The 10,843-nt window shown below is 37.0% G+C and overlaps 2 protein-coding genes across 2 annotated transcripts; both read right to left on the bottom strand.

Annotated features, from left to right (window-relative positions):
• Nucleotides 1–228: 228 nt before the first annotated feature.
• Nucleotides 229–2,484, bottom strand: LOC104819310 (ribosome biogenesis protein TSR3 homolog). Its single transcript, XM_010549329.1, has 10 exons — nt 2,336–2,484; nt 2,203–2,231; nt 2,090–2,136; nt 1,886–1,951; nt 1,756–1,796; nt 1,419–1,555; nt 1,099–1,189; nt 864–935; nt 650–765; nt 229–549 (listed from the first exon to the last, which is right to left on the bottom strand). The coding sequence occupies exons 1-10, from the start codon at nt 2,413–2,415 to the stop codon at nt 431–433; spliced, it is 798 nt and encodes a 265-aa protein (XP_010547631.1). The 5' UTR covers nt 2,416–2,484; the 3' UTR covers nt 229–430.
• A 3,043-nt stretch (nt 2,485–5,527) lies between these two features.
• On the bottom strand, nt 5,528–7,024 carry LOC104819309. The gene has a single exon (XM_010549328.1). It carries the CDS (start codon nt 6,848–6,850, stop codon nt 5,645–5,647), a length of 1,206 nt encoding a protein of 401 aa, XP_010547630.1. The 5' UTR covers nt 6,851–7,024; the 3' UTR covers nt 5,528–5,644.
• Between the last annotated feature and the right edge of the window lie 3,819 nt (nt 7,025–10,843).

Raw genomic sequence — 10,843 nt, 5'->3', positions numbered from 1 at the left:
TATATATATATATATTTTATGCGATACGAAGTACAAAAATAACAAGTAGGCCCTATCTCTCTATCTGGGTGTGCCCCGAATATGACCCTTATTCTGAACTAGATGACTGCTATACATAAAGCATAGTGTTATTCATCATATTAATTACTACTCGATTTTTCGTATTTATTCGGTATATACACACACACAGAGGGAAGGTGCCGTGTCATGTTCTCTATGGAACAGGGGGGGGGGGGGGGAACCCTTCATTTTATGTGGAAAAAAAAATGCAAGAACGCGAGCGTATTTGGTTTATAATCCGCATGCACAGTCTTGCAATTACATTCTAAAGCCAAAACGGAATTAAAGATCAAACCTTTTGCTCGACCAGCAACCCCCTCTCAGTGTGGCAGAGATTTTAGGGATGAACCAGAGAGGCCCAAAAAGCATCTCACTCGCTATCATCTTCACTGTCTTCCAAGTACATATGGTTTATATTCCTTTCAAGAGGCGGAAGGCCGTCATCCTCTTCTTCGGAGTCACTGCCCGAACCACCGCTTTCGCTGACATCTGCAGCACCCAGAAGCAGATTGTCAAGTTTGTGACATCAATCCACCTCCAATTGACCATATGAGACAAGAGCATGTCTCTTTCACAAACTGAGAATTACCCTTTTGTTCGCGTGGAAGAGGATCCGGGACCCGAGTTTGCTGGGAAAGCCAAGAATTTTGGAATGATATGATTTCAGCGCTATTCTCACATTTTGAGTATGCTTTCAATAGTTCCCTGCCCAGACAAGGAATGGCAAGTTCATCTTCCAGTTCCATGGGAGGGATCGCAAGAATACGGGGATCAGAGGAGAAGGCATCCCTTCAGTAGTGTACCTGTTGAGGGATAGGAAGGCGTGACCCCATTTGAACTTTCCGAGCAACAGATTCGCAGTTTCCTCCTCCCCACTAGTGAAAAGATTAAAAAAAATTGAACAAGAAATCTCGCAAATCCTTCATTTATTATGTATAACATGATTGAAAGTATAATATCTATAGTTAGCCTGAAAACGTCCCACCGAGATTATTTCATATACCACCAGTCAGAGATGCATAAGAGGCTGTGGCTTACCATATTATTAAAGCTGCAGATAAAGCCTCCACACAAGATAGCTGGCATGGCCGGCCATAATTTACTGGATTAGCTGCTACCAACCACGGCACTGCAAATTAAGAAGCAACTTTCCACTTTTTACGAAATGAGATAATATATATATAACTTTCTCAAGCCAATGATTCTGTTTTCAATCTCATTCATTATCAAAATCACATACATATCGAGATAAGCCATATATTATGCCAACAAAGCATATGTGGAGTACATTGAAGGGGGTATCAATATGGTAGAAGACAAAAACTACATTCATCAAAGGTGGTTGAAGAAGTTCTCACAGAGTCTAGGAGCAGCAGAGCGCAACTTCACAAATGGAACATCATCTAAGCGAGCCCATGAACAATCAACGACGGCCAACCCTTTCCTCTCAATAAGACCATAGTCTTCCTTTGAAACACATTGTGTACCAACAGGACTGCCCAAAGAAAAAAAAAATTGCTCATAAGAAAAAGATTAACACAAAGGATGAAAGGCATCACCACCTATAGAATCAAGGTCTTTCCTACCATCAGATTCATGTAAAATTCACCATAACCTCAATGCGATTCATGTAAAAATAGAAAAGAGATGCTTCAAGATAAATAACCAATGGTGCAAAAAGATGGGCAGAGGTACCTCAAAACAACACCCCCAAAGCCGCTATTCACCCGCAATTCCTACACATCGCCAGATGCACTTTCAATTAAGCATTCAGGTGAAAGTAAAGTAAGAAAAACTAATATCATTAAGGGTTCACAATACTTACTCTCAGCAAGCCGAATCTCGAAAGCTTTCGACCCGTGCACCTCTTAGCATCACATTGACCAAAATCCTAACACCGAACACAGTAGTTACGGCAGTGAATAATAGGTCGATCAACCACGTTGAACGATTTGACTCAGCATCAGTTCCACCATGTTAGAACTCATTGGTTAACGATTAAAAACTCAACAAAGGCAATCGTGCATACCCACATTGCCAGCTGAACTTTCGGACCCGTGGTTTCACCCTCAGGTTCTGCGAAGTCCAACTCAAATTCAATCATTCCAATACAAAATTATCTGGAAAATCCAACGAAATTACCTTGATCATGTGGAAGCGATTCACCTTCCCTGAAAAAGGAATCGAATTCCACAAAATTCAATTACTCGTCGAAGAATATAGACCGACAACAGATACAAAACAAGATAACAGTCGAACCCAGAAAAAGTTTTACCTTTCGGACCGATGACTCCGACTCGTTTGGCCTTTATGCGAATGTCCGCCTCTTGATCGTCTTTGCTTGCCGTGGCCCATCTTTCCGGATATTACCGACCGACGAGCGAAACAGGAGGTTTTGAGATCGCTTTAGGGTTTATCTATCATTATATTCCGTCAGGCGCCCGAGAGAGAGAACCCAATCATAAACCGAACCGGTCCAGACCACGGGTTTGGGTTTTTTTATTATCTAATTAGCCAAACCGGACCGACGCTGTAATAATAACTGGCTAATGGCTATACACGTGGGACGTAACTGTAGGGGCAATTACGTCTTTTCGTACAACCCCGTTCTGTTCAAGTTCCCTACCATTTCTCATACTCATACTCATCAGAGAGTACACTTCCCGACCTATAATCCGCATGCACAGTCTTGCAATTACATTCTAAAGCCAAAACGGAATTAAAGATCAAACCTTTTGCTCGACCAGCAACCTCTCTCTCTCTCTCTCTCTCTCTCTCTCTCTCTCTCTCTCTCTCTCTCTCTCTCTCCCCGTTAGTACGAGAATCCTAGATCTTGTTCTCTGAACTGATTCCGTCCTAGGGTTTTGTAGCCCTAGCTTGACGATGGCGTCACAATATCCGATTTTCCGCTCCTTAATCTGGCTTGGCATGATTTATAACTGCACAAGATCTTCGATCCATCCACAATATAATATACACACATATATATATATGTATAATTTATAGAAATCCTTTGGTCAATCATTTTGGGATTTATAATCTCCAAACAGAGAAAAAAATATTCTGTCAAAATGTACTGTTTATCCGTTTTACGCATCTTAATTAAATTTTGTGTGAAAAATAGGGCTTTTTCTTTTGGAAATGTGGAACTATCCATAAAAGCTTATATGAGAAGAGAGAAGGAAAAGCTTAGGGTTTGAAATTTGAATTATTGAAGTGAAAAAGGGTCATTGTAATTCAATCAGATGCGTCTCTCTCTCTCTCTCTCTTTCTTAAAAATTCGACCATAAAGTTTTTTTTTCCTTTTTGGGAGGTGGGAGTAAAAACTCTCATCTATTTCCAAAAAGGTTAAGAATCATATATAAAACTTTTGGATAAGTTCAAGTTCCAACGAAATGAAAGTATATTTTTGAATTTTCAAATAATCAGTGATGACAGATGTTTAGGATTATATATAGCGGAACTCGTAAAAGAATAGATGAACTCTTTAACCAAAAAAAAAAAATAGATAAACTAATAATTACAATGATATAAGATAAATGTTACATGTATATCTTATATATTTATAGCTGATGTCACTTCTGTCCAAAATTGAAATGATCTTGAAAGTTGGTTAATTTCTTTCATATTCACTAACATATGTGCGCATGAAAATATATATTAGACACGTTTGACTGCATATTAAATAAAAGGGAATATTCCAAAATAATACTTAAAGTTCTCAATTTTCGCAAAATAAAATCTAAACTTTTGTTTGATATCAAACAAAATCCCAACTTCATTTTTCAGTCAAAAATAAATTCGAACTTTATAAGCTTTATCATTTTTAACCCTTTTGTTGACATGGTGTTTCGACATCCCATGTGACAAGTCAACATTTTGACTGTATTTGACACATCATCGTCCACATGTCACGATATTGAAACGTCATGTCAACAATAGGGTTAAAAATGACAAAGATTATAAAGTTCGGGTTTATTTTTTACTGAAAAATGAAGTTGAGGTTTTATTTGATAAAAAACAAAGTTTATATTTTATTTTATAAGAATTGAGAAGTTCATAGTATTATTTTGGGATTTTCTCTTAAATAAATGACATGCCGCGGGGTCAATAAATCGGCAATCAAATCAGTGTGCTATTATCACAACATTTTTCATGAAAGTATATCAAATATGCAGTCGCAAAACATTAAAGAAGTACGAGGTTACTGTGTGTCTTTGAATTGAAATACGTAGCAAGTAAAAATCTAACATTGCTATTAATAATGTTCCCAAAAAGGAACAACTCTACCGATGGATGTAGAAAATACGGTAGAACTAACCATCAAGCATTTCGGGTACGAGATTATTTATAATAACAAAAATTATTGTAAATCATTATACGGATATTACCGTCTACGTTGCGGAAAATCGGCATTTTCATATTGACGTCTTGCATGACGTTTTCTCTTGTAGTCAAATAATGGAATTATGAGGCGAAAAACTGAAAATGCCGACAACTTTTTTGTTGGTAATAAAAATACAAACATTTGAATATTAAAACTTAGAATATTCAGACCCTATTACCAATTTGGTTTCTATTTGTGGTTATTTACGTGCCAAATATATTTATAAAAAAAAAAAGAAATGGAAATTAAGGAGCGTCGTATATGAATTCCAGGGCAATATGATGAGTTTTAAGATACGCAGCGGCTAAGATTCTTCCCCGTATCTCGCCACCAATCATTCCCCTATATCAATCTGCGTGTGTTTAATTAATCCCATCATCATCTCAAAAAAAGATCATGGAAACAAATAAAAACAAGATATTAATTGAAAATCTCTCTTTATTTTTGGAATTAGTCAAAGCTTTTAATTTGCGATTGGAAATGCGGTCAGCAAACGCTCATTATCAGGATCAATTTCAAGGCTCTCGTAGAAAGGACTCGCTCGATAATATATTATAATAATAATAATATATCTACTATATTTGCCAAGTAATTTAACAGGAATATAATTAATTAATTAGTTAAAGGTAAGAAAAACTCCCCATCTTATATTCGGTGTGGACAGGCGACAAGACATCAAAGAACGTTCTTCATTGTGTTTGTTTTGCTGAACGGAACACATATACGTACATAAAACATGTATATAAACCATATGCACTGTTACACGTACATCTACACGTAAAAACCATGCACGACCAATTAATTAATAATATTGCATAGAGATCATTAGACTAGTCAAACTACCTAGGTAAATATATCACGAAACAGAAACCACGATCATTTATATTCTAACATAATGATTACCATTCATTTTATAGATACAGTATAATTATGTGAATCTTGATAGCTGATCACGTCCAACAAGTATGTAATTAGCTAGGTCTATATGTCAATATACATCCAGGCCAATAAGGAATGCAGAGAGAGATTAAGAGAAATTAAATTAAGTGGAAAACGAGGGATAAAAAAGCAGTGTTTGATTATGCCGGAAGTCGTATAGTTAGAGTATTATTGAAGCTAAAGCATTAAAAGACATCATATATTCAATGAACTCATTCAACACTTCCTTCAGATTCTTGCTAGGTTTTGTTATATAATCTAATCAGAAGAAAAAATCCATGACTCCAACATACTTTCTTTTCTCGCGGCCGATAAATTATTCTCAGGCGCCGGCGATGATCCAGAAACCGCCGTCGCAACCTCCTCGGAGGCTCTGAAACTCGGAGTTCTGTGCACAGATTCACCGAACCCTGCATTGATGGACCTCGACAGATCAGCTTCGACGTTTTCGGCCTCGGAATTGTTGTTTCCGTGGATTAGGGTTGACGTCGATGAAGAAGAGACAATGCCCAGGAGCCCGCCAAAGTTTGACCCAGAGTGTCCGAACTCGTCAAGAGACTTGCCCAGCTTGATGCTCTGAGATTGGTTGAACAAAGCTTTCGACTTTGCAGCGAAAGTCGATGGATCGGTTAAAGGGTCCTTAGGGTCGTGGATGTTAAGAAAAGGGTTGGTGGTACTCTGCGTGTTCGTGTTCAAGAGATTCTGATGTCCTGCGGAAGGAAGGTGCGAAGAAGAAGAAGCAATGACAGCAGTAGAAGAAGAAGGCGAAGATGACGACGCAGACGAAAGAAACGATGGAGGGATCCGTTTCTGAGCAAAGGGTTTTAATGGGAACGGGGAATTAGGGGAAGGGCCGAAGAGATCAAACCGGCCGGTTCGTGAGAAAGGAGAGGATCCGGTGAATGGCGGAGCAGGGATGCCAGTGAACTCCTGGACCATGGCTCTGAAATTGGTTGTGTCGGTGGTCAATACCGTCGTCGGCGCTCGTCTCGAGGCCCTCGATCTCTTCTTCGGGTTTCGTGCCATATTTTTAGTACTATTACCGTTCTTGTTAATGTTGTTGTTGTCACTGCTAAGGGCTGAACCGGAACTGTTTCGTCTCAGGTCTGGTAACGAAGTGGGGTTTGTGAAGAAGGCCGTTTCAGACGATGGTCCGGCGACATCGGGGACAGCTCGTACGGTCGTCGACGGCCAAACAGTGTCAAGATTGAAGTAGTTCGATATAAGAGGGTCTATGTTGGGTTGGTGGTGCGGCGGAGGATGTGGGCCGGGGAAGGCCCCGCCGATGCTGTCGTGATGGTGATAAAGGCTTGCTGGCGGTATCGCGTTCCTTGCGGTGGCGGCAGCGGCGGTGGAGTTGTGGTGATTGAAGAAAGCGGAGATGGATTGATCGGCGCGTGAGTCGTTCTCTTCTTCGCCACCGCCAATTGAGGCTTGCATGCTGTGACTGTTGCCGGAATCCATGGGAGAGCGAGAGAGAGAGAGAGTTTTCGGAAAGATTAGAGAGAAAGTTTTCTGATATTTCTTTTGCCTACAAAGAAACCCAAAGAGTATCGAGTGTGAAAGGAGTTTATGGTTGCAGGAGAGAAGCCCATTAAAGCCATAAAGTTTGATTTATATCTCTTTAACCCCCTTCCTTTTCACTATTTTTCTTTTTTGATTTCCTTTTTCCTCTATCATATGATATGATATACATATATATATATATATAGGTGAGACTAGGGTTAATTGCATCAATTTTATGTAAATATTACAGATAAGATAGATGTGTCAACCACCCAAAAATAAATAAAGATGAAAGGGAAGGGGAGGCAAATCTCTCTCTATCTTTTTCTTGTCCATGAGAGTGGTTCGTCTTAGGTGCATCTATTAAATTCCATCAACAAAATATATGTATGATTAATTGTATGCGATAAACAAAAAAAAAGGTTAAATATTATTTAAGAAAATCTGTATAACAATTTTTTTTCTCTCGCCACATCTTAGAATTGATATTCTAAAATGTTTCCATGTGTAGATCTCTGACGTTAAGTTACATACGGTATCAATTATCATACTCTAACTTCACCTATACATATACACACACACACACTCATTCATATGGGCATATATGCGTATCGAATCGACTGTTGTAAAAGTCTAGACCACAGCCTTTGACCGAGTCAAGATGTTATGAAACTAGTGAAAATTTAGAAAATTAGAGAACATGTCTCATCCCTGGAAAAAAAATGAATGTATGTATATATTGTCATAATTGAATAAACACAGAGAATCTCGAACAGTAGTCTTATTCTGGAATAATTCTGAGGAAAAAAAGATAATCATGATATTGGATGGATTGACAATTATCTTGATTACAATAAAATAAAAATATCTTTCGAAGTATAACATATATATGTATACATGCATATATGTATATATTGTGTGGTTTTTGCTTAATTAGTCCTTGAGAGGTTGAGTACTTGTCAATCCGTGAAATATAGAAAGGAGAAATAGACGAATATTTTTGGGTGGATAGATAGATTCAGTTCAACCATACACCTACAATCAAAGATGCAAAGTACTGCAGGCTTTAATTTATCTTTTTCAAAATCTGAATTTCCTCGAAGCCTTTTTAGAGCCTTTGAGTTTCTCAAAATGTATGTATGTACGTACATATGTATGCATATATATATATATATATATATATATATATATATATATATGTATGTGTGTATGTTGCCAGTAACGTGTTATTGTAGTGAACATATAAAATCTAAATAAAATCCAAATCGATCTGGTCTCATGGTTTGGAACCGATCCATTGAATGGTTTTGCAAACGTCGTTGAAGCTTGATGCTAATATATACCAAATTAATTAAACAGGACAAAGTTCGAGTCTACGTAATAGTCCAAGTCACTAGCCCAATATGCATCCCTTTCAATTGAAAACAGTATACATAAGCACGAGCATGTGTGTATGTGTGTATATACACAGCATATATGACATATATCACACGTAAATAATACACATGCACATGTATATAAATATAAATAAAAAGAGACGTGGGGCAGCTTTTTTTTTTTACAGGAGATCTTGTGACACTAGTGAGATTTTGGATTTGATAGGACACCAAGGAAATCATTTTGGGCGTTGGGTGAGTGTGGCTCGTACAGTTAAACAATACCCAAAGCATATATATACACATATATATGTATAGGTTGATATTGACCGCTGAACTTTTCGTATCAATTCTTCCTTCCAACCAAATATAATTACTAAATTCATCAATAGATATGTTCATCTGGAGATAAATATCCAAAGAGGTTTCAACTTTCAACTATTGATTTATATACGATTTCCGACAAAAAATCTCATAATGTTTGTCTCAGTGTATATACATATATAATATATATATATGTACACACGTTTAATATTTTATGTTTTCCCTTTTAATGAGAATGTGTAAGCTGTTACCCACCTTTAAGGCAATATATTTCAACAAAAATATATTCCCCCACTTATAAGAATATTTAGTTTCAATTTTTGCCATTTCCTTTTGTCCGTTAGTTTTTGTTGGTTTCCTCTCTGGTTTTATTCGTTGGCATCCACGAATCCGCAAAAAAAATTCGAGAACATCAGGTACATTAATTAAAATCTAAAAATATATAAAGTTCTTGCATTATATATATATATATGCGTGTATGTATATGTAATATCATGTATGAGTAGGGATCTTTTATATACTGGTATACAATTTTTCAAAGGAGCCCGATGATTAGGCGAAACAAATATATTGGATTTTACCAATATATATATATATATTGGATATTATGGTGTATTTTATTAACTTCATTTGATCGTATGGGGAAATAGGGAATTACGGAAAAGTCAAGGTGCGATGTCCGGCAGCGGCCAGGATGATCAATTCACCAAACCCCAACAATCGTTTTAATGTTGGAAGTCGTAGCAATTATGATTAGACACCACTTGGGCCAAAAAATAAAACATCATTTTATTTCTTTCTAGTTTTTACAAATCACTGTTAATTTTGCCCATCCTTTTTGACTTTGTGCTTCGATTTTAACCTATGATGGCTCTTGTATACTTCCCCCCACACTTTTGATAGAGTCAACCACGAATTAGGGTTTTTAATTTATATCTTTCGGCACATAAAACTACATGCAAATCGTTTCTAGAGGGTATGTTATCTCGTCCAGAAAATTGGATATTTAAGAAATCGAATTTTTTAACAGATTTTGATCAGTCATTTCCGTTGAAAATGATTTTTGTAGTGATCTGCATTCTAGATACGAATGTAGTATTAATATATGTATATTTACGTGGTGTATTTGACTAAAACAAATATTATTCATCTTAAAACCTAGTCTCGGATAAATATTTTCGTGTAATGATATGAAATATATGGCATTGCATAGTAAAGATTAAAAGATGCAAAAAAGTTATAAATATGACTACTATTCATGAGAGAGATAGGATGTAAAATGTCGTATATTTTATATTAAACTATTATTAAGAGCCATAGCATGCATGCATGTACTGTAATTTCTTTGAGGCGGTTGGTCAATATGTATGATTATTCAAATTTGATGCTAACCCCTGCATAATTTTTAAAGAGGTCAAAACACTCCGGTGTGTATATATATACATGGAATATTTTGTGATAAGCATTGCATGAAACATTTTGAGTTTTTAATAATATTCTATTACGGGAGTCTGGAGATTGCGAGTGACGAATTTAAACAACAAATCTGAATTTTAGCGTCGGCGAGGGGTAACACGACAGAGACATTTCCATGAAGAACGAGCGTGCGGTTCGGTCAAAGGTGGTCCTGGGCGCCACACACAGAGACGTCCACGTGGCACCATCTCAATCGAGAAACGTGGCAGAGATTGACCGTTGACTTTTATGCGATTGTCCGTCTTTGTTTTTTGCGAAGAGCTCAAGATCCGAGGCGTCTTTCAAACGAACGCTGCTTTGACAAATCCCCCAAAATGGTCTCGTGTCTCCTCTCTCTATAAACAGGATCTTAAGGGTCCAGAACCGACCCGACCCGACCCGACTGCCACACAAGTACATACATGGACCCCCCGAATAAGCTCTTGGGTTACACCTGAATGATAATCAAATAAATACAAATCACTTCAATTGCATGTGGAATTTGATTATACAGTTAGAAATTTAGAATACATTTGATCTCATTGATTGTAATATATTCCAAGGATAAAATATTTCATGTCGTTTTTTAAACACAAAATAAATAAAAAATGAAATCCAAACAAAACGCGAATTCTCTCGAGTCGTTCAGTTCGAAAGCGTGAAAGGTAAATTGGGCTGCTTAGCCCATTAAAATTAAATGGACAAATTTTAAAATATTTGGTCGATATGGGCTCGCTTTATGGTTTTGACATCTCTACCAACCGAAGAAACGTAACATTAAATTCATTACAAGTCT

Source organism: Tarenaya hassleriana, unplaced genomic scaffold (genome assembly GCF_000463585.1).
Source record: "Tarenaya hassleriana unplaced genomic scaffold, ASM46358v1 Cleome3, whole genome shotgun sequence".
Taxonomy (NCBI): Eukaryota; Viridiplantae; Streptophyta; class Magnoliopsida; order Brassicales; family Cleomaceae; genus Tarenaya; species Tarenaya hassleriana.
Note: the sequence above shows the minus strand (reverse complement) of the source record. Positions and strands in the feature narration are given on the sequence as shown.

Bases quoted from the DNA above. Each gene is read 5' to 3' on its own strand.
- LOC104819310 (XM_010549329.1), bottom strand. From the start codon at position 2,415: ATGGGCCACGGCAAGCAAAGACGATCAAGAGGCGGACATTCGCATAAA. The intron at 2,137-2,202 runs GTAATTTCGTTG...TGGACTTCGCAG, and splicing joins ATCGCTTCCACATGATCAAG to AACCTGAGGGTGAAACCACG. The intron at 766-863 runs GTACACTACTGA...TTGTCTGGGCAG, and splicing joins GCCTTCCTATCCCTCAACAG to GGAACTATTGAAAGCATACT.
- LOC104819309 (XM_010549328.1), bottom strand. From the start codon at position 6,850: ATGGATTCCGGCAACAGTCACAGCATGCAAGCCTCAATTGGCGGTGGC.